Source organism: Muscardinus avellanarius (genome assembly GCF_963383645.1).
Source record: "Muscardinus avellanarius genome assembly, chromosome: 10".
In the NCBI taxonomy this organism is placed as follows: Eukaryota; Metazoa; Chordata; class Mammalia; order Rodentia; family Gliridae; genus Muscardinus; species Muscardinus avellanarius.
In genome coordinates this window covers 49415477-49437347 of record NC_137796.1, presented here as the reverse complement: position 1 = coordinate 49437347, position 21871 = coordinate 49415477, and the positions used below count along the sequence as shown (strand labels likewise).

At 45.1% G+C, this 21871-nt stretch overlaps 1 protein-coding gene across 1 annotated transcript; it reads right to left on the bottom strand.

Annotated features, from left to right (window-relative positions):
* Window positions 1–1063: 1063 nt before the first annotated feature.
* Window positions 1064–2344, bottom strand: IGFL1 (IGF like family member 1; the record flags this gene model as incomplete). The annotated part of the gene is made up of 4 exons (XM_080703574.1): window positions 1064–1073; window positions 1362–1614; window positions 1735–1788; window positions 2320–2344. The coding sequence occupies 4 exons, from the start codon at window positions 2342–2344 to the stop codon at window positions 1064–1066; spliced, it is 342 nt and encodes a 113-aa protein (XP_080559700.1).
* Between the last annotated feature and the right edge of the window lie 19527 nt (window positions 2345–21871).

The window sequence follows — 21871 nt, the reverse complement described above, 5'->3', positions numbered from 1 at the left end:
CTCCACTACTCTGTGGCAGCCCAGAGGACACGCTGGGGTCCCGAGTGTGGCCCTCAATGAAGGGTCTGAGCTGCAGCAACCTTTATTTGAAGGTCCAGCCATCCGGGACTCTGCCAGGTGCACCTCGGCAAAGATGACACAGGGACCCAGAAGCATGCTTCCCCCTCTGAGAGGAGGGTCACATGCTGTGGACTGTCCACTCTGGCCACTTCTCTTATCTGTTCCTGAATCGAGAACCACTGGTTTCCAGAATCCCACAATCCTGATACATTCGGAGTTGATCCCAAGGAACCCTTTGGAGGTGAGTACTTCTCTCTGTGTGTGAATCCCAACAACACCCTCCCAACACACATATGACAAGGACTGCTGGATCCCCCGGGGAGACCAACCATAGGTCTGGAGGGTCCTGGGTGGTTTGGGACCAGCTATATCCCAGGCTGGGGAGGAGCAGGTGCAAGGGACTGAGCTGGGGGGGGGGGCTGGCCAGGACCCGCACGTGTCCTCAGCCTTGGCTCTGGTGGTCAGGGAGGAGCTCAGAAGAGTCTCTGACCTCGCCTTCCCTCCTCACTCGCTGTCCTTAGCGCTCCTCAAGCTCCACCAGCACTCAAGCCTTTTCCAGGCCAGTCGACTCCTCCACATCCTCAGGGATTGCAGCCCCGCCCACCAGGGCCCACCACTTGAATGCGCAGGCGCAGCAGGGCCAGTGAAGCCCCGCCCTGCCGCAGGTCGCTCCGCCCACCCCATAATGGGGTCCAGAAGAAGAAAGGAGCTCGCAGCGGATACTGGAGTTTTATTCAGAGGAACAGAGAATGACGTTGAAATGGCGCGTTTAGGGGGAAAGTGGACAGGCCCTGCTGCCTCAGGAAGACAGAGAGAAGGGTCCATGTCACTGTTTATGACCCGTCCCAACCGCCCAGGCTCCCCAGCAATAGCTCACAAGAGGGCACAATAATGCCCAAGAGTACATGGGAGTAGCTAAATTGTGCCACAGCTATCAAGTACTTTAACTTTCCTCCAGGAAAGAAAAGGAGCATCCAGGTGTCGTCTCCAGCCTGAGGTTCCGTCAGCTGACACTGAACGGGGAGACAGAGGCAGACAGTGAGCAGGAGAGGAGGCAGGGACCAGGGGAGCACTGGAGAGGGTGGGAAAGGACAAAGATGTTAAGATGAGACTGTGAGAGAGAAACAAACCGAGGAAGGACGCTCAGGGAGGGAAGGGGACAGACGGGTGGAGGGACAGAGGCAGGCTGACAGATATTGGCTGACACAGAGATGGAGCGGGGGCTTCCTCATGGACAGAAGAGGCGGCCGGCCCTCTGCCTCCCCCTCATCCCGAATCCCATGATGGGGCCGGGCCCTCACCTGCGACACAGCTTGTCCCCCCGAGCCGGGGGCGAGAAGCAGTTGTCCACTCTCAGCTTCACCACGAGGGGCTCCTGCAGGCCAAGTGGCCACCGAGGGCAGCACTGCTCGAAGCACACTCTGTAGCTGCAGTTCCCACACTGCCGGGCCTCGCCCAGGGCCACCAGGGCGCCGTCATGGCAACAGTGCCGCAGGGGGTCATAGAACTGCTCCCCGCACCTCGTGTGTGGCTGGCACAGCATCAGGCTGGCACCTTGAGGTGGGGGACGGAGCTGCTGTGTCACAGGCAGCAGGGACAGGTGGGTCCTGGGATGGGGACCCCTGGGAGCCACACCCCTTCCCCTTGAGATATTCCTGTCCCTCCAGAACTCACCTGAGGCTCTCTGTGAGCAGAGGATCATGACAAGGCTAAGAGCGGCTGAGACAGCTGTGGGGAGAAGGGGATGAGGTGGGGCAGCCCCTGGACACCCCTCTGAGAGCCTGGCTGGAAACCAGGAAGTATCTGATGGGATGTCTGTCCTGAATGAGGCTGGGGGCAGGGAGCAGGTCCCAGGTAGGATGCAGCTGTCCTGGATTTCAAGTCTTGTGCAGGGGAGGGGGTAGGCAAGATTCTTGGTGAAAATGGTTTGGGGCTGGATGGAGAGAGGATGGAGCGGGTGGCACAGGTGAGGTGAGGCTGTGGGGGCTGGCCTGAAACTTGGGGGGCTGGTTCTGTTGTGGGTGTTGGAACTGGGTGAGGGGAAAGGGTAGTATGGGAAGCTGGAGTGTTCTGGTGTGGGAAGCTGGGGTCTCTTCTGGGGATGTGGATGGACTGAATTGGGGCAGGGGACCCAGGGGAGTCCTGTGGGGAGCAGGGAGGGCCCGGGGACAGTGAGGAGGTTAGGGTGAGATAGGGACAGGGCCCGGGTATTGTCTGAGATTGGAGATGGGCTCAGGAGGGAATGGAGCTCTGTCCTACCTGGGACACAGCCTCCGGGAGTCATGGCTCACAGTGGTCGTGGTGGAGGATATGGGTGATCAGTTCATCTCCACAGGTCCTTTTATCCAGAAGATAAAGCGGTGATATCATTTGTTCTCCTGTAACCTGTAGGGACATGTGAGACCTGGCAAGAAGCCAGAAAACACAACTGTTATAGTAAATGGGATGTCAAAGCCATTGAGTACTCAGACAAAGCTTAGGCTTCCTTCCCCTCATCCCCTCCCCCAAGTGTCCTTATAGGATGAGCACCTGTAATCCCAGTACTTGGGAGGCTGAGACAGGACCACAGGTTTGAAGTCAACCTCAGCAACTTAACAAGCCCCTCAGCAGATTGAGACAAACGGAAATTACAAAGGGGCTAGGGGTATAGCTTGGGGGTAGAACACCCCTGAGTTCAATCCACAGTACAGAGAAGGAAAGGAAAGAAGGAGGAAGGAAGGAAAAGGGAAAGAAGGAATTCCAAGTAGGAAAAGGTGGAATCAGGTCCAAGGAGGCATAGGAGAGGGAATAGCCTGGAGGCCCCTGCATATCCACGGCATTCCCTGTCTCTTCATTAATGGTCCTTTGTCAGGAATAAATGTGCACTGAGCACCAAGATGGCCCAGGCACCAGTGTCCAGCCAGAGCAGAAGCAGAGGCTTCAGGAAAACATCCCTGGTCGGTTCTAGGAGTGTCCTCAGAGTGAGCTCTGGGGTGTCCCAAGTGGAGGCAGAGGAGTCGCCCCAGCCCGGCTCTGGGGTGGCAGTGCAGGCTGGCACTGCTGCCCACATGCGGAGCCTCCCTCTCCAGAGACTCCCTGAGCACCAGCTGCCCTTGAGTACGCCCCCCTGTGCCCCCTGCAGGTCGAGGTGCCTGCATTTGCACCATGCGCAGGCGCTGTCTGGACCCTTTGGCCTCTGCTGCACCTCACCAGGCTTTCCGCACCACAGGTGATCACCTTGGAGAGAAATCAGCAGATGCGCCAGCCTCCCAGCTCTGCGCTACTTTCTGGGGTTGGCAGAGCCCAGTTTAGGACCCAGACGGGTGAGCAAGGCCAGGCCCCACCAGGCAATTTTTGGGTGACCGTGGGGAGGTGACTTTGCCTCCCTGCACCTCAGCTTTCTTGATAAGGGAAATAAGACTGCCTGGGAGAACAATCATGTGTAGAACAAGAGACATCACTCATTTCAAAGTCCTGGCAGAGCCAGGCGCGGTGGCCCACACCTGTGATACCAGAACATGGGCATCTGAGACAGGAGAATTGCAGGTTCCAGGCTAGCCACGGCGACTATTGAGGCCCTCAGCGACTTAGTGAGGACCTGTTTCAAAATAATAATAATAATAATAATAATAATAATAATAATAATGCTGGGAATATAGCTTGGAGGTAGAGCACCCCTAGGTTCAATACCCAATACAAAAAAAAAAAAAAGATAATGGCTATCTTGGGCAGGCAGAAGCTCTCTCTCTACCTCTGGTTTTATCTGTGTCTGTGTGTGACAAAAATGTTTCCATCTTAGCATCATCAACGTTCACGTTTCTCCTTTAAGATGTTTCTGCAAAACCATCGCTGATCAATTAATTTTTAGGTAGGCTTTCAGTGCCTCTTGGTACTGTGATGAACCTGTCCCAGTTGGTTGGTCAAGTTTCAGGTGGGGGTGAGAGAGAAGTTGACAGCTAGAAGTCAGCATCAAGATCCTTTTAGCCAGCTGGGCATGGTGGCACACACCTATAATCCTAGTATTTGGGAGGCTGAGATAGAAGGATCAGATTCAAGGCCAGCCTCAGCAACTTAGTGAGTTGTGTTTTATTTCAAAATAAAAACTAAGGATGGACAAGTGTGAAAACTGTGAGAACATGGTGTTAGTTAACCTCCCAAACCTCCCTTTCTGCTAAATGCCACTGTTAAATGAAAAGTAACTAAGCTTATGCTTGGAGGTCCATGTTGCCCTCACCCTGGACCCTGCACAATGCCACCTGTGCTAACTCTGGGCCTCGGCACACTGCCATCTTTGCTGTGCTTTGGTATGTCAACTGGACTGAGACAGCCCAGTGCACCTGAACATGCAGACACGTGGCTATAAGGATATGAAGACAAGTGGATGTCCTATGTGGGAGTCTCCATGCAGAGCTCCCACACTCCCAGTCAGCGGGCACTGGGTACAGGAAGCCTAGGCCTCCTGTTTCAGCCTACTGAAGCTGGAACCTTCTCATTCCTCCCACTGCTTTTGTGATGGACCAGAGCCAACCCACAACTCCTTAGCCTCCGTCAGCTGCACAACACGTGGTACAGTCATCGGCAAGATCTGGCGCTCTCTGGTGTGAAGCCTTTGGCCCTGGAGGGAGGGAGCAGGGCAGGCCAGCGTGGAGGGAGGTGCACTCAGTAGCCAACCTCTTGGGATCGTGGGCACCCCCATGGGCCGGGCCTGAAGGTATGGGAGTCCCATCCAGGTTGAAAAGGCTCCCCGGCAGCTGGGAAACACCTTAGATAAGCGCTACATCGGTGGAGTAGATGAGGTCGTGGGATGGGCTTTTCTCACAGCCCTTCGTTGAAGATGGACCGTGCACCCATGCAGCAAACCTCCAAGAGGAGTGGGAAGCAGAGAAGCAGCTACAGAGGTGTGGAAAGAGATGCGACACTTGCTGGAAGAGGAGATGTGCACAGAGCCCCAGAAGCAGCTGGGAAGAGAGACGCAGTTGTGTCAGAGGCAGGTGCTGGAGGACACCAAGCCTTCCTGGAAGAAGAGGAGGGTGCTGCCCCGCCCAGATTGTCAGGCCGGTGGTCACGCAAAAGGTGAAATCCCAGCAGCCCCAGGCTCTGGGGGGAACCCATGAGGCCTCCCCAAGTGGTGAAGCACCTGACATTCCGCCCTCAACCCAGATGGAGCTCGTGGAATCGGGAAGGCAATTTTGTCACAAGCTCAACAGATCATTAGCCGCTTGGCTTCTAAGATCATGGGACCTGAGGGTGGATGACACTGTGTTCAGTAAATGAGAAATGGAAAAAAAAGCTCGCCTCTGCAGCGATGCAGCCCTCAGTGCTACAGAGGCTGCGGAACAGCCATTAGCATGGACAGGGAGACCATCCCCTACTTGACTGGCTGGTGGCAGCTGTTCACACAGTGTGTACAAACACAGGAGACCTTCCTGGATCCATAAGTAGCAGGGTTATGCTGAGCTCACCAGGTGCTGAGAGAACTGGGCATGAGAAATGCTGTTTACAACTTAGACGCTAGAGAGCCAGATGAGGAACTGTTCACTGCGAGGATGGGGCTTGGTGTTACAGAGTGCTGCCCGCCCTGTTCGGGTCACTGACTTCCCTCCGGGCGCCCTGTGAGGGCCGTGCCTTGAATGAGTTAACTTGCCATGCTTACTCACTTAGGGGAAGCTGAGGCCTGCCACCCGCAGAAGGGAGTGCAAAGGCAAAGGCAAAGGGCCCAAGAAGCATCCGGGAAGCCTTTTAAAGTCTCCCAGGCTCAGAGATGAGCAGATCTCCTGGCCTCAGGAGCAAACCCCAGTAGGACAGACCAGAAGCCTCATGTCCGCCTTTGTGTCTCCTACAACAGCTAAAGCCAGAGCAGAGATTCCAGCCCCCACGGAAGGCAGATAAGGAGCCAACGGGAGATCGCAGGAGGGAGCAGCCTCCAGCCCCTATCTCAGTCCACACAGGGGGAATGAGGGACTCACCTGCAGGGGAGATGAAAAAGCCCACGGGCTACTGTTTTGTTTCTGGCCATTTCTCTTTTCCTTCTTTGTGTCTCATAGTTGATCTCTTTCTTTCTCCTCTCCCCTCTTCTTCTTCTCCTCCTCTGCCTCCTCCTCCTTCCTCTCTCTCTCTCTCTCTCTCTCTGAAAGAAAACATCACAGATGGGATCCCTGTGAAACTCTGACACTTGCTATACCCCAGACTGAGCCCAAGTGATGTCAGCAGCCGCCTAGGACCCCCGCCCCAGCCTTTACCTGCTGTGACTGACTTCCCTCCCCTGTTAAAACATGAGGATTGCCGGGCGTGGTGGCGCATGCTTGTAATCCCCGCGCTTGGGAGGCGGAGACAGGAGGATCGCACAGGTTCGAAGTGCTGGCTTAAGAGACCCTATTTCCAAATAAAAAAAGTATAAAATAGGTCTGGGAGTGTAGCCCAGAGGTAGAAGGGCTTCCAGGAACCCCAGTACCACACACACAAAAAAGAGGATAATTTCCCTATCAAGAGTAAGTTCAGTGGCCCATGGGGAGGATGCTCAGAATATGACCACTGCAGTTAACCATGGGGAGAAAACTCTTGGAAATTTTCAAAGCATGGAAAAGTTTTCAGGCCCCACAGATATATATTGTGAAATGAATACCAATAAGTTAAAAGTAATATTACAACATCAATAAACCCAAGACTTGCGTAGCTTATTTCTAACCATCTTTTTTTTTTTTTTTTTAATGGGGATGTACTGAGGGTTGAACCCAGGAGCATTTTACCTCCGAGCTAAATCCCAGCCCTTTGTATTTTTTATTTTGAAAAATGGTCTCACTAAGTTGCCGAGGGCCTCACTAAATTGCTCAGGCTGGCCTTCAATCTGCAATTCAACTGTCTCAGCCTCCCAAGTACTGCGATTACAGGCATGTGCCACCACACTTGGCTTCTTTATGGATTTAATTGCCTCCTTCCTGCCCTGTTTCTATGGGAAGCACACTGCCCTAAGGTTGTTGGGTGACCGAACACACCCAGCATTGGATAACTGAAACATGCAGCAAATTATTAGTCACCTAAACTCACAACCTGGGGATGACACCTCAGGCCACATGGCACCATGCAAAGGGGGCACCTGGGACCCTGTGAACAAGCAGGGCAGGGGAGGGCAGCCTTGGAACCCAAGAGGGCAGGTGGCCCCTGGCTCCGGCCCTGCTTGAGGGATTCCAGGATCCCACAGGAAACTGAAACTCGCTATTCAGAAATAGCAGGAACTGTAACTGACCCCTCTGATATGGAGGGTTGTGGACCTTATCCACAGGAACAGAATGAGAATCCAGTTTGTGACGCTGCCACCCCAGGCCACCCCACATCCCAAGCCCCAAGGTGGTGCATACCATGTGGCCTCCGACCCCACTGAGGGGCACAGACGTTCAAACTCGCATGTGCCGCCTGGGTGACAGAGCGCTTACCTAGGACAGAAAGACAACAGATGCACACAAAAACCAACACAATTCTCCCGTACGCTCTAAATTTATAAATTTCTAGGCTAGAAAATTTTAAATTAGCCAGGCGTGGTGGCACATGCCTATATTTCCAGTACTTGGGAGGTTGAGGCAGGAGGATTACAGGTTCAAGGCCAGCTTCAACAACTTAAGGATAACCTCAGCAACTTAGACCCTGTTTCAAAATAAATGAAAAAACCCGAGCTGGGCATGGTGGCACATGCTTGTAATCCCCGCGCTTGGGAGGCTGAGACAGGAGGATCGCACAAGTTTGAAGCCAGCCTCAGCTACTTAGTGAGGCTCTCAGCAACTTAGTGAGACCCTGTTTCCAAATAAAATATAAAATGGGTCTGTTAGTATAGTCTGGAGGTAGAAAGCCTCTGGGTTCCACCCCCAGTACCACCAAAAAAAAAAAAAAAAGACCCAGTGGTGTAGTTCAAAGGTAAAATGCTCTCCTGGGTTCAATCCCAAACATACACAAAAAGTTAAAAGAATGAGAGTCCATCATTATTGCTGAATTATTCCTTTACAAAGTGGTGGGTACCGCTTGATCATAATAAACTATTCTTCTAATATTGTCCGAATTTCATGCATTTTCTACTTTCTCTTGCTGTTGGAAGTTCACTTGTTTGTTTTATCTTGGTACTGGGTGTTGCACCCAGGGGTGTTCTACTTCTTAGCTATATCCCTAGCTCTATATTATTTTATTATTTTATTGTTTTATTTTATTTACTGGTATCAGGGATTAGGTTTGGGGGCATTCTATCTCTGAGTTGTATTCCCAGCTCTTTTTATTTTTTACTTTGAAATAGGGTCTCACTAAGTTACTGAAACTGGCCTCAAACCTGCCATCCTCCTGTCTCAGCATTCCAAGTACTGGAATTACAGGTGTGCACCACCATGTCCCACTTTATTTTTATTTGAAACTCAATAAATTACTGAGGCTAGCTGTGAATGTGCAATCCTGGTTCAGCCTCCCAAGTACTGGGATTACAGGTCTGCACCACCATACCCAGCAAGACCTTGTTTCAAAATAAAAAATAAAAAGGGCTGTGAATGTAGATCGGAGATAGAATGCCACTGGGTTCAATCCCCAAAGTATCCCCTCAAAGTCCCCCCCCCCAAAAAAAAACACAGGACTCTACTTAACTGCAACCTGAATTAACCTTCATTCTTTAGAACACTGGAACCTTTAAGCATAGGTCAATTAGAGCTCAAATTAAAAATAAAGAAATAAAAAGTACCTCATGTAAGAGGCAAAAATAAAGCTCAAGATGCAAAAGCTGAAGTTTAGAATCCTTGCCTCCTGCTGTTTCAATCAATTCAGTTGCGGATTTGCCATGGCTCAGTTGAGTCCAGGCCAAAGCAGTATAAAAGTACACTAGTTATAATAATGGCTTTATTTATTTATTTATTTATTTATTTATTTATTTATTTTTGCAGGTCTGGGGATGGAACCCAGGGGCATTCGACCTCCGAGCTACACCCCCTGCCCTATTTTTTATTCTTTATTTGGAAACAGGGTCTCAGTAAGTTGCAGACGGCCTCACTAAGTAGCTGAGGCTGCACTTGAACCGTGATCCTCCTGTCTCAGCCTCCCGAATGCTGGGATCACAAGCGTGCGCCCCACGCCCGGCTTCTCTGCTCTTGTTGTGGTCTTTGCTTCTGCATCTCAGTAATGAGACCTAAGGCCTATAAATTGAAGCAAGGCCTGTCTTTCATGTGTGACGAGTCATCACCAGCTTTCTTAAGAAGCACATCATGAACAAACTAAGACCTGATAACAGGTTGGCTCATGAGACAGATACAACTTCTACCTCAGTAGAAACAGGGGCACCCAGACAGAAGCACTTCCCTTGTAGAAATAACCGACATGTTGATGGTTTATGGTTTCACAATAGTGTACTAATTTCAATGAAACTTGTAAACCAAGAACTATGCAAAACTGAAGGCATCCTAAGTAACAGAGGAGCTATATCCTTTCATGAATATTCTCCCTGTATTGGTCAGGCCTCACATGCAATAGCTATGGCATACATCTGAGGTAAATCAACTAAGAAACAGGAGAACCACAGCTCGTGACCTCAGAAGTTTCAGTCCAGGGTCAGTTGGCCTATCTGTCTTGGATCTGTGGTGAACAGTACATCACAGCACAGGACATACGTTAGAGCCAAGATGCTCACCTCACAGCAAGCCAGGAAGTGAAGGAGAGACACGAAGGGGCCAGCGTTCCAACATCTCCATCAAGGGTAAGGCCCCAATGACCAGATGCTGAGCAACCAACCAAGGCTGGGAAGTTGAGGGTTCCAACTGGCTAGCCAGAAAGAAGAAGTGAGGTGCAGAGGAGAGAAGATACACGCCTCCTATTCCACCGTGACATGCTGAAATAGAAGACCTGTGTCTCCAGTACTCAGTGGTGGCTGGCTGAGTACAAGAGAGCTCTGCAAGAGTCGTCAGCAAGGAAGGGGCTTCCATGCAATGGAAAGTCCCTATGTAGTTTATACGTCAAAGCAGAATAAAGGTGGCAACATGCCCGGGCACAGGGTTAACAAAAGCGGCAATGTGCCAGGGCAATCTGGCATCTCCAAGGACATGCTTAGTTTCTTTTCATGTAACAGTGGTATTTAACAGAGGAAGGCAAAAAAAACACCATGTTCTGACAGTTCCCACATTGGACTTCCTTCTGCTAGGCCCCACTTCCTAGTGATTCCACAACTGCCCCTTCAAAACATGAACTGAGGACCAAGACCTCAAATATGGGCCTATGGGGGGGCCACTTAAGATCCAAACTGTAACACTGCATTAGTCGCCACTAGAACGTGCTGCTTAAATATGTACATACGTATATTTCCTTGGTAGACTCCTTCTGTAGGTATCTGCACCTTAAAAGACCCTAGAGAAGCTATAAATTATACAAAATCTGTCTTTGTGCCCAAGAGGAGTAGTCAATCAAAAAAAATTAATAGTATCTTCCTTCAAAATAACTACTGACAGCATTGTGCTACCTAATCTTTGGAATAACAAGCAATTGACTGAAAACAGATATACCTACAACGAGAGAGATTCATGGATACCATCTTTCAGTCAATAGATGTAAAAACTACAAAAAGATTGTGTGGGATATGAAGACTGCAAGTTTGAAGTCAGCCTCAGCAATATAGTGAGGCTTTGAGCAACTTAGCAAGACTCTGTTTCCAAATAAAAACATAAAATAAGGCTAGAGGGTGTGGCTCAGAGGTAGAATGTCGCTAGGTTCATCTGTAGCACTACAAAATAAATAAAAATAAGCTAAGCTTTTTTTTTTTTTTTGGTGGTACTGGGGTTCCTGGAAGCCCTTCTACCTCCGGGCTACACTCCCAGACCTATTTTTTATACTTTTTTATTTGGAAACAGGGTCTCCTAAGCCAGCGCGCGCGGCTGGCTTCGAACCTGCGCGATCCTCCTGTCTCTGCCTCCCAAGCGCGGGGATTACAAGCGTGCGCCACCACGCCCGGCCTAAGCTTTTTTCACAAGATCAATAGATATGTATGGATGTGCATGTAATTATAAGTTTCTAACCTACTGTGGGTTAGTACATTGTTTCCAATGATGAAATGATGAGAAAATACTTCTCATATACTAAATTATGGGAGCTGGGCATGGTGCTACATGCTTATAATCCCAATACTTGGGAGGCTGAGATAGGAGGATCACAGGTTCAGCTACTTAGTGAGGCCCTCTACAACTTAGTGAGACTCTGTTTCAAAACAAATAATAAAAAATAGGGCTGGGGTAGCTTGGAGGTAGAATGTCCCTGGGTTCAATCTCCAGCACCACAGAAAAAGAAATGTATGGAAGGAATGTGGGAAGCGCAGGGGTGGGAAGAGGTAGGACGCAGCTCCTGGCAGCAAGAACTTAATCATGTTGGATCCATTTTTTAAGTTCCTAACAGAAGCCCAGGATGAGATTACTTCTTGCTGAATTTTACCAGTCATTTGAGGACAGATTCACACTGGTCCTTCTGAAACTCTTCCAAAATATAGAAGAGGGAAAACATTCTAATTTATTTTATCAAGACAGCATTCCACTGATATCAAATGCAGACAAAAATGTCAAAAAAAAAAAAGACAACTACAACTGCGCTGTGGCCTGAACATGCCATCCTCCCGTCTCAGCCTTTCAAAACCTGGATGACAAGTGCATACCACCATGCCTGCCTGATAGTTTATCTATATAAGATTTAGAAATATAGATGTGAAAATACTAGCATGTAAAAAATTCAGAACTCTTTCATGATAAAAAATCTCAACAAGCTATAAACAGAAGATAATTATTTCAAAATGATAAAGGGTGTCTATGAAAAGCCCAAGGATAATATTATACTCAGTGTTAAAAGATTTCAATCTTTTTCTCTGAGATTAAGAAAAAAAGAAGGATATCTGCTTCTACCATTACTATTTAATATTGTACTTGAAGTTCTAGCTAAGCAACTAGAAGTGAAAAGGGAATAAAAAGGCAATCAAATTAAAAATAAAGAAGTAAGCCGGGCGTGGTGGTGCACACTTGTAATCCCAGCATTTGGGAGGCTGAGACAGGAGGATCGCGGTTCGTGGACAGTCTCAGCTACTTAGTGAGGCCCTCCGCAACTCAGTGAGACCCTGTTTCACAATAAAGAATAAAATATAAGACTGGTGGTGTAGCTCAAAGATAGAATGCCCCTGGGTTCCATCTCCAGACCAAAAATACACAAAGAAGTAAAGTTATCTCTATTTGCTGATTACATAATCTTATATAGATAAACTATCAGGCAGGCATGGTGGTACGCACTTGTCATCCAGGTTTTGAAAGGCTGAGACGGGAGGATGGCATGTTCAGGCCACAGTGCAGAAATGCAGTGAGAACCTACTTCAAAATAAAAAATAAAAAAGGTCTGGAGATATGTAGCTTGGAAGTAGAATGACCCTGGGTTCAATCCCCAGTACCACTAAAGGAAAAAAAATCTCAACAAAACCACAAAATAACTACCCAATCAATGAATTCTGCAAAGTTCTATACATCACCAAACAGACTGAGAAGGAACTTAGTAAGATAATTTCATCTATAATAGCATCTAAAAGAATAAAATACCAAAAAAATAGGTTTAAACAAGGAAGTAAAAGATTTGCACACTGAAAACATTTATGAAAAATAAAAGTAGACCTAAATATCCAATATTCATGAAAAACATAATATTGTAAAGAAGGCAATATTCCCAAAATCAAACTACAGATTTACTGTAAGCCCTATTTAAAAAAAAAATCCCTATAACCCTTTCTGAACAAATGGAAGCTGATCCTAAAGCCCAATGGAAAGCTGGCTAGGTGGTGCATACCTGTAAACCCAGTACTTGGGAGGTTGAGAGAGAAGAATTGTACATTTGAGGACAACCTCAGTAAGTAGCAAGATTCTCGGCCAACTAGTAAGACCCTGTTTCAAAAAACAAAAACTAAAAAGGCATGAGGGTGTGGTTCTGAGGTAGAATGCCCCTGGGTTCAATTCCAAGTACCATAAATTAATTAATTAATTTGGTGAAATTGCAAGAAATCATAAAGAGCTTAAACAGTCACAAAAATAAGAGCAAAGTCAGACAAGGTGGCATACATCTATAATCTCAATACTTAGAAGGAAAGTTGTAGGTTTCAGGTCAGCCTCAGCAACTTAGTGAGGCCCTGACCCAAAATATAAAATAAGAGCCAGGGGTGTAGCTCAGAGGTAGAATATACCTGGGTTCAACCCTGAGGAGGAAAAATAAGGAGGAAGAAAAGGAGGAGGAGGAGGAGGAGGAGGAGGAGGAGTTGTTTGGAAAACTCACACCCTCTATTGTGTGTGTGTGTGTGTGTGTGTGTGTGTGTGTGTGTGTGTGTGGTACTGGGGATGAAATCCAGGGGCCTTCTACCTCTGAGCAACACTCCAAGACCAATTTTATATTTCATTTGGAAACAGGGTCTGAATAAGTTGCCGAGAGCCTCACTAAGTAGCCGAAGCTGACTCTGAACCGGCACGATCCTCCTGTCTCAGCCTCCCAAGCTCTGGGATTACAAGCGTGCGCCACCACGCCCGGCTCACACCTCCTAAATTTAAGCAATATAAAAAGTTATAGTAATCAGTGGTATTTGGCATAAGAAAAAACATATAGACCAATGGAATAAGCTGAGAGACTACTAGTAAACCTATACATCTGTGGTCAATTGATTTTTGACAAAGTTATCAATACCATTTAATGAGGAAAGAACAGTCTCTTTATTAAATGGTGCTGTGACTAGATATCCACATGCAAAAGAATTGAGGTAGCCAGGCGTGGTGGCGCACGCTTGTAATCCCCAGGCTTGAGAGGAGGAGACAGGAGGATCGTGCAGGCTCGAAGCCAGCCGCACTGGCTTAAGAGACCCTGTTTCTAAATAAAAAGTATAAAATAGGTCTGGGAGTGTATCCCGGATGTAGAAGGGCTTCCAGGAAACCTAGTACCACCAAAAAAAAAAAAAAAAAAAAAATTAAGGTATACCCTACCTCACACCATGTACAAAAATTATTTGAAAATTAATTTTAAAGTGTTAACAGTTGGAGGGGATTAAAGATGTCAGAATAAAGGGCAATAATAGTGCATTTCAATTGTTCTGGGACTCAGAATGCAACCAACAGGAAGAATTCTTCTTGGCAAGCAGACAAAATTGAATAGAAGATAAAACATAGTTGAATCGAAAGCAGAATAAAGAGCAGAGAACTGAAAATAACTCCACACATCTCATTTGGGGACTAGAGAGCTGAGGTAGGAGCCATTTTGGTGGAACCACGCTGAAGCTGGCAGCTGCCAAAATCTGGCAGTTCTCCAAATGAACTCCAGTAAGGAAGAAGCTAAATTCCATCAAGCTATTGACTGCAGAAAGCCAACACAAAAAAAGCAATCATATTTTTCTCTCCATGCTTAAAAACCTTACATCCTCAAACCTCCAGACTCCCAAGCCAAATTGCTCAGCAAACTCCTGGGGCTACAGCTGAACACATCAGAATGAAGAAACTACAAACAGTTCCTGCAGGAACCCAAGTGGTTACAACCAGATTTGTCTAGATGATGAGTTTACATACAGTCCCAATAGGAGACTGTCTGTCTGCAGGGACTCTCACAGCAATGATCCAACTCATGGGGTTTGTGCGTTTGCAAACCATCACTGTGGAAGTGGAGACAGGGGCTTCAGTTGGACACAGCAGAAATATGAATTATCAGACAGTCCTAGGGACACTCAGACAGGACCTAGAGACAGCAATCCACCTGCCCCAGCAGGGTCTTTAGTGATCACCACACAATCATCAACACTGGTGTCTTTGAGGTAAAAAAAAATTCAGCCAACCATGCTGCAGGCTTGAAAGGCTATGAACTTACACTCAGCAGAGTTGGGCACCATGAGTACCATGGCTGGCAAGATCTCGTGGGACTGCAACTGTCAGAGCAGCAGTGTTGTCCCTGAGACTGAATAACTCAGCTACCCACATCCCAGGCTCTAAATGGTACGATCTCTCCTCTGGAAAACTTTGCACCTATGCAAGCAGGTCAGGGGCCATCAGGGTTGCATGTGATCATAGTTGGCACAGCAGAAGTGTCTCTGGGGCAATGTGACACAGACAACCACACCTCAGTCTGGGAACACTACAATCTCTTGGCAAGCAGGGTTTGTACTTGATGATCACAGAAGCCGGCAACAAAACAGCAGAAGGGGAAACTGAGACATCAAAGCTCAACCAAGGAAGTCCTCAGGCTTGGAACATCATAATATCTGGCTCAGCTGCCAGTGGTCCACATCATTTCAAATGATCACAACTGGCAGAGCAGCAGTGGTATCCCAGCTGGCCAGGACATGGGCTCAGAACATTATAGTAACTAGCCTTTCTGAGTCTGGGCCCAGAGAGCATGGAGGCCTGCAGCCAATCTGAGATTTCTGCTTATCTGTGCTGTTAAGGAGGTTATGGGGAACTATCTCAAAATTCTGAAAATATTAAACAAATTAGTCAAGGCAAAGATATGCACCCAGCACAATAAATAGACCTAGGACTCCCACACAAAGAGTAAGAGGATGCCAACATGACAGAGGTACAAACCTAAGAATCATGAAAACATGAGAATGAAGACCAATAAGGAGGCAATAAATTCCAACAACTCCACAACAAGGGTGATCACCAATACAGAGTTACAAGAAATACAAGAGAATTCTGAATTTTTATTTTTAATATGATCAAAAGGCTTAGAAATGAAATCAGAGAAGTGTAAAGATATGAAAGTACATATCAATAAAGACACTGATGCCCTAAGTAATAATCAAAAAGAGGCCCTGAGACAGGTGTGGTGATGCACGCTTGTAATCCCCATGCTTGGGAGGTGGAGACAGGAGGATCGTGTAGATTCAAAGCCAGCCTTGTTGGCTTTAGAGACCCTGTTTCCATATATATATGTATATATATATATATATATATATATATTTATTTATTAGGAGGTCTGGGAGTGTAGCCCAGAGGTAGAGGGTTTCCAGGAACCCCAGTACCACCAAGAAAAAAAAAGAAGCTCTCAGTGAAATGAAGAAGACAAGGAACAAAATAAAGTCCTCAATAGAAACTATTACTGGCAGACCACATGGAAAATAGAGTCTCCACTCTTAGAAGACTGACCATTGCCGGGCGTGGTGGCACACGCTTGTAATCCCCGCGCTTGGGAGGCAGAAACAGGAGGATCGCGCAGGTTCGAAGCCAGCCGCGTGCGCTGGCTTAGGAGACCCTGTTTCCAAATAAAAATGTAAAAATAGGTCTGGGAGTATAGCCCGGAGGTAGAAGGGCTTCCAGGAACCCCAGTACCACCAAAAAAAAAAAAAAAAAAAAAAAAAAAAGAAGACTGACCATAAAGGCAACGATATAGAGAAGAAAATATAAGATTATAACCAGTATATTTAAGGAATCTGAAATGATATTAAAAGACCCAACTTACAGATAATAGACATTGAAAAAAAAACTGACCACACAGATAATAATATACAGAAGGCAAAACAAGATTATGACTATTATATTTAAGGAATCTGAAATGATATTAAAAGACCTAACTTACAGATAATAGGCATTTTAAAAGGTGCAGATGCACAAACTAAGGGAATTAGAAACATTTTCAAATTGGGTATGGTAGTGCACGTTTGTAATCTCAGTACTTGGGAGGCTGAGACAGGAGGATCACATGTTCATGGCCAGCCTCAGCTACTTAGTGAGGCCCTCCACAATTTAGAAATAAAGAATAAGCTGGGTGTGGTGGCGCACGCTTGTGATTCCAGCATTTGGGAGGCTGAGATCAGATGATTGTGGTTTGCAGACAGCCTCAGCTACTTAGTGAGGCCTTCTATAGCTTAGTGAGACCTTGTTTCAAAATAAAGAATGAAAAATAGGGCAGGGGGTATAGCTCAGAGGTTGAATGCCCCTAGGTTCCATCTCCAGACCTGCAAAAAAAATAAAATAAAGAATAAAAAATAGGGCTTAGGGTATAGCTCAGAGGTATAATGCTCCTGGGTTACATCCCCAGTACTGCAAAAAAAAAAAAAAAAAAAAAAAAAAGAAAGAAAGAAAAAATTTTCACAGAAATAGCATAGAATTTCCCTAAGTATGAAAAACAAGATGGGCACCCATGTGCAGAAGACATTCAGGACTTGAATAAGATCAGATCAAAGAAGAATTTCTCCATGGCATATAATAATCATAATGACTAACATAGAAGTCAAAGAGAGAATCTTAAATTCGACAGTAAAAAAAGGACAGGTGACACTCAGAGTCAGAATGATAAGAATCACTCCAGCCGGGCGTGGTGGTGCATGCTTGTAATCCCAGTGCTTGGGAGGCTGAGACAGGAGGATTGCACAGGTTCAAAGCCAGCCTCAGGTACTGAGTGAGGCTCTCAGCGACATAGTGAGACCCTGTTTCCAAATAAAGTATAAAACAGGTCTAGGAGTATAGGCCAGAGATAGAAAGCCTCTGGGTTCCACCCCCAGTACCACCCAAAAAATCACTTCAGACTTCTCAACCAAAATTATAAAAGCCAGAAGGGCTTGGTATGCTGTATTTCAGTTCTGAAATAAAACAATTTCCAACCAAGACTACTTTCTCCAGCAAAGATATCTTTCCAAATCAACAGAGAAATAAAAACCTTCCAAGACAAAGAGTTGAAACTACAAGAATTCATGACTACCAGCTGGCACTAGAGAAAATACTCAAAGAAATAAAACACAAAAAAGAAACAAGAAATAAACACCAGAGCTGGGCATGGTGGTACACGCTTGTAATCCTAGCATTTGGAAGGCTGAGACAGGAGGATCACAGTTTGCAGATAGCCTCAGCTACTTAGTGAGGCCCTTTGCAACTCAGTGAGGCCCTGTTTCAAAAAAAAAAAGAATTAAAAAATAGGGCTAGGGGGTATGGCTCAAAGGTAGCATGCCCGTGAGTTCCATCCCCAGTGTTGCAAAAAAAAAAAAAAAAAAAAAAAAAAGGGCTGAGGGTGTAGCTCAGAGGTAGAATGCCCCTGGGTTTGATCCCCAGTACTGCAAAAAAGAACAAGAAGATATAATGATAGTAAACTTTTGTCCAAAATAGGTTTTATAAAACCACTTTTATAAAACCAACTCTTCAGGACATTAAGACTCATATATTCCAACAAAATAATATTGGCAGATTTAAACACTCCTCTGACACCATTAGATTTATCTTCCAGACCAAAAAAAATCAATAAAGACTCTTCAGACCCAAGGAATACTATAAACCAAATGGACTTTATAGATATATACAGAATATTCCATCCTACAACAGCTGAACACACATTCTTCTCAGTTTCTCATGGAAGCTTTTCCAAAACAGATCGTATTCTTGACTACAGAGCATGTACCAGAAAATTTAAAAAATGTAAGATAATTTCTTGCATCTTTTTAGATCATGAAGGAAAAAAGTATAAACCAACAACAGAATAACTCAGGGAGTTACATAAATACATGGAGACGGGATGATACACTTTTAAATGAGGACTGGATCACAGAAGAAATAAGGGGAGATGTTTTTAAAATTTTATAATTAAACAAAAATAGAGACACAACATACCGATATCCATAGGACACTTTGAAGGCAGTTTTAAGAGGAAATTTTATAGCACCGAATGCCTATATAAGAAAAACAAAAAGTCACCAAATAAACAAGTTGATGGTATACCCCAAAGCCCCCCAAATATAGGAAAAGACTAATCCCAAAGCCAAGAGATTTCAGGGGATAATTAAAATCAGAACAGAAATTAGTGAAATAATGAATAACAAAAAATACAAAAGATCAACAAAACCAAAAGCTTGTTCTTATGAAAGATAAACACAGTTGATAAACCCTTAGCCAATCTAAGCAAAAGAGAGGATCAACTCAAATTACTAAAATAAGAAATGAAAAAGAAGAGATCACCACAAACAATGGGTAAATCCAGAGGATCTTTAAATTCTATTTTGACAAGTTATAATCCAATAAACTGGAAAACATACATGAAATTGACAGATTTCTATACACACACAACCTACCTAAATTGAACCAAGAGAATATAAAAAACCTGAACTGACCAATAACGAGAGAGAGAGAGAGAGAGAGAGAGAGAGAGAGAGAGAGAGAGAGAGAAATAAAAAGGTTTATGTCAATAAAAAGTCCAGGTTCAGATGAATTCCCAGTTGCATTTTATAAAACTTTAAGAGAAGAGCTAAGTGCAATATTGCTAACACCATTCCATGAAATAAAAAGGGAGTCTCCCAAACTCATTCTATGAAACCAGTATTACCTTCATATCAAAACTAAATAAAGAAAGCCCAAGAAAAGAAAATCACAGCCATGGTGATTACACTTGTAATCCCAGCATTTGGGAGGCCGAGACAGGAGGATCATGGTTCACAGACAGCCTCAGCTACTTAGCAAGGCCCTTTACAACTCAGTGATACCCTGTTTCACAATAAAGAATAAAAAAATAGGGCTGGGGTTGTAGCTAGGAGTAAAATGCCCCTGGGTTCCATCCACAGTACTGCAAAAAAAAAAAAAAAAAAAAAAAAAAAAAAAAAAAAAAAAGAAAAAGGAAAATCACACACCAATTTCATTGATGAACTTAGACACAAAACTTCTAAACAAAATACTTGCAACATGCATTCAAAACCACACTAAGAGCCCAGCATGGTGGCACGCAGGCTTGTAATCCCAGCATCTGGAAAGCTGAGACAGGAGGATCACAGTTTGAGGACAGGCCCAGCTACTTAGTGATGCCCTCTGCAACTCAGTGAGACTTTGTTTCAAATTCTCTAATGTTCATGATGCACATTAACAAACATATCAAAGTTAATCACTAAGCCAAACATGAGAAGGAGGAAGAGGGAGGGAATGGGGCAGGAATTGGGTAAGAGCTAATTGGGTGATATGTACATGTATCCCTCCACCATCTTGTACTCCATTAAGATGTATGAATACAATGCACCAATAAAAAGTTAGAAAAAAATCAAACCACATTAATTCCAGAGCAGCAAGGCTCATCAAGATGTGCAAATCAGTACATATAATTTACCACATAAATAAACCTAAGGACAAAAATCACATGATCATCTAAATACATACTGCAAAAGCATTTTAAAAATCCAATACCCATTCATATTTTTTTAAAAAACTGCAAAAATTCAGAATAACAGGAACTTACCTTAATATCATAAAGGAAATATAAAATAAACCCAAATATAACATCATATTGAGTGGGGAAAAACTATAAGAATTCCCTTTAAAATTGGGAACAAGACAAGGATACCCACTATCACCATTCTTTTTCAATATAGCGCTCAAAATTCCAGCCAGAGTTATAAGACTAGAGAAGGAAATCAAAGGAATACAAAAAGGGAAAAAAAGAACTGAAATTATCTATTTGCATATGACGTGGTCCTATACTTAAGACACCAAAAAAACTCAACCAAAATACTTCTAGAGCTGATTAACAAATTCAGCAAAGTATCTGGATACAAAAATCAATATAAAAAATCAGTAGCTTTTTTTTATATGTCAAACATAAATCCACTGAAAAATCCAGAAAACAATTCCATTCACAACAATATCAAAAACAATAATTAAGGAGGTAAAATACCTCCAATAATGAAGACTATGAAACACTTAAGAAAGAAATTGACGATCTCAGAAGATTGAAGAAACTCCTATTTCTTAGATAGGCAGAATAAACATCAAAATGGCCATGATGCCAAAAGTGATCTACAGATTCGATGCAATTCCTATTAAAATACTAGTAATGTACCCCAGTAAGAAGTTTGTTATGAAGTTGAAAGTTTTAGATGTGAAATCCCAGTGTTGCCGGGCGTGGTGGCACATGCTTGTAATCCACGCGCTTGGGAGGCTGAGACAGGAGGATCGCGAAGGTTCGAAGCCAGCCTCAGTTACTTAGTGAGGCTCTCAGCAACTTAGTGAGACCCTGTTTCAAAATAAAATAGAAAATGGGTCTGGGAGTATAGCCCAGAGATAGAAAGCCTCTGGGTTCCACCCCCAGTACCACCAAAAAAAAAAAAAAAAAAAAAAAAAAAAAAAGAAATCCCTGTGTCACTTGTCCCCCATCTCCAGGAATGGAGTCAGAAAAAAGATCCTAACTAGCTCATGGCTCACAGAAAAAGGGATGAGGATGCAGAGGACCTGGACAGAAGTCCTGTCCGGTTTTCTTTTCTTTTTTTTTTTTTGGTGGTACTGGGATGGATTCTTGGAAGCCCTTCTACCTCCAGGCTACACTCCCAGACCTATTTTTACATTTTCATTTTGGAAACAGGGTCTCCTAAGCCAGCACGCGTGGCTGGCTTCAAACCTGCGCGATCCTCCTGTCTCTGTCTCCCAAGCGCGGGGATTACAAGCGTGCGCCACCACGCCCGGCCTGTCCAGTTTTCTCTTTTGTTGTCTATCTATATCTATATCTCTATCTATCTCTATCTTTATCTCATCTCTCTGCAGCTGAAGAAAAATAACCTAGACAGGATCTCTGTAATAGTCAGTGTTTGTTGTGCCCCCGCTCTGAGCCCAAGTGACATCACCAGCTGCCCAGAGATCCCCTCCCCACTGCCTTCACCAGGTGCAAATGACTTTCCCTTTTGGAAGCCTTGTTAGCCATCAGCTTTGAGGTCACCTCAGTCCAACTTGGGAGGGACACGAACTGCCCACTCAAGTAGAGATTCCTGCACACAGACAAATCTCCAAGGACCAAATGAGACTGATAAGCAAAGACCCTGATAACTTTCTTATTTCCCAGAATTTTACCCTTTCGTTCTCTGATTCATCTGTGACTACCTTGATGT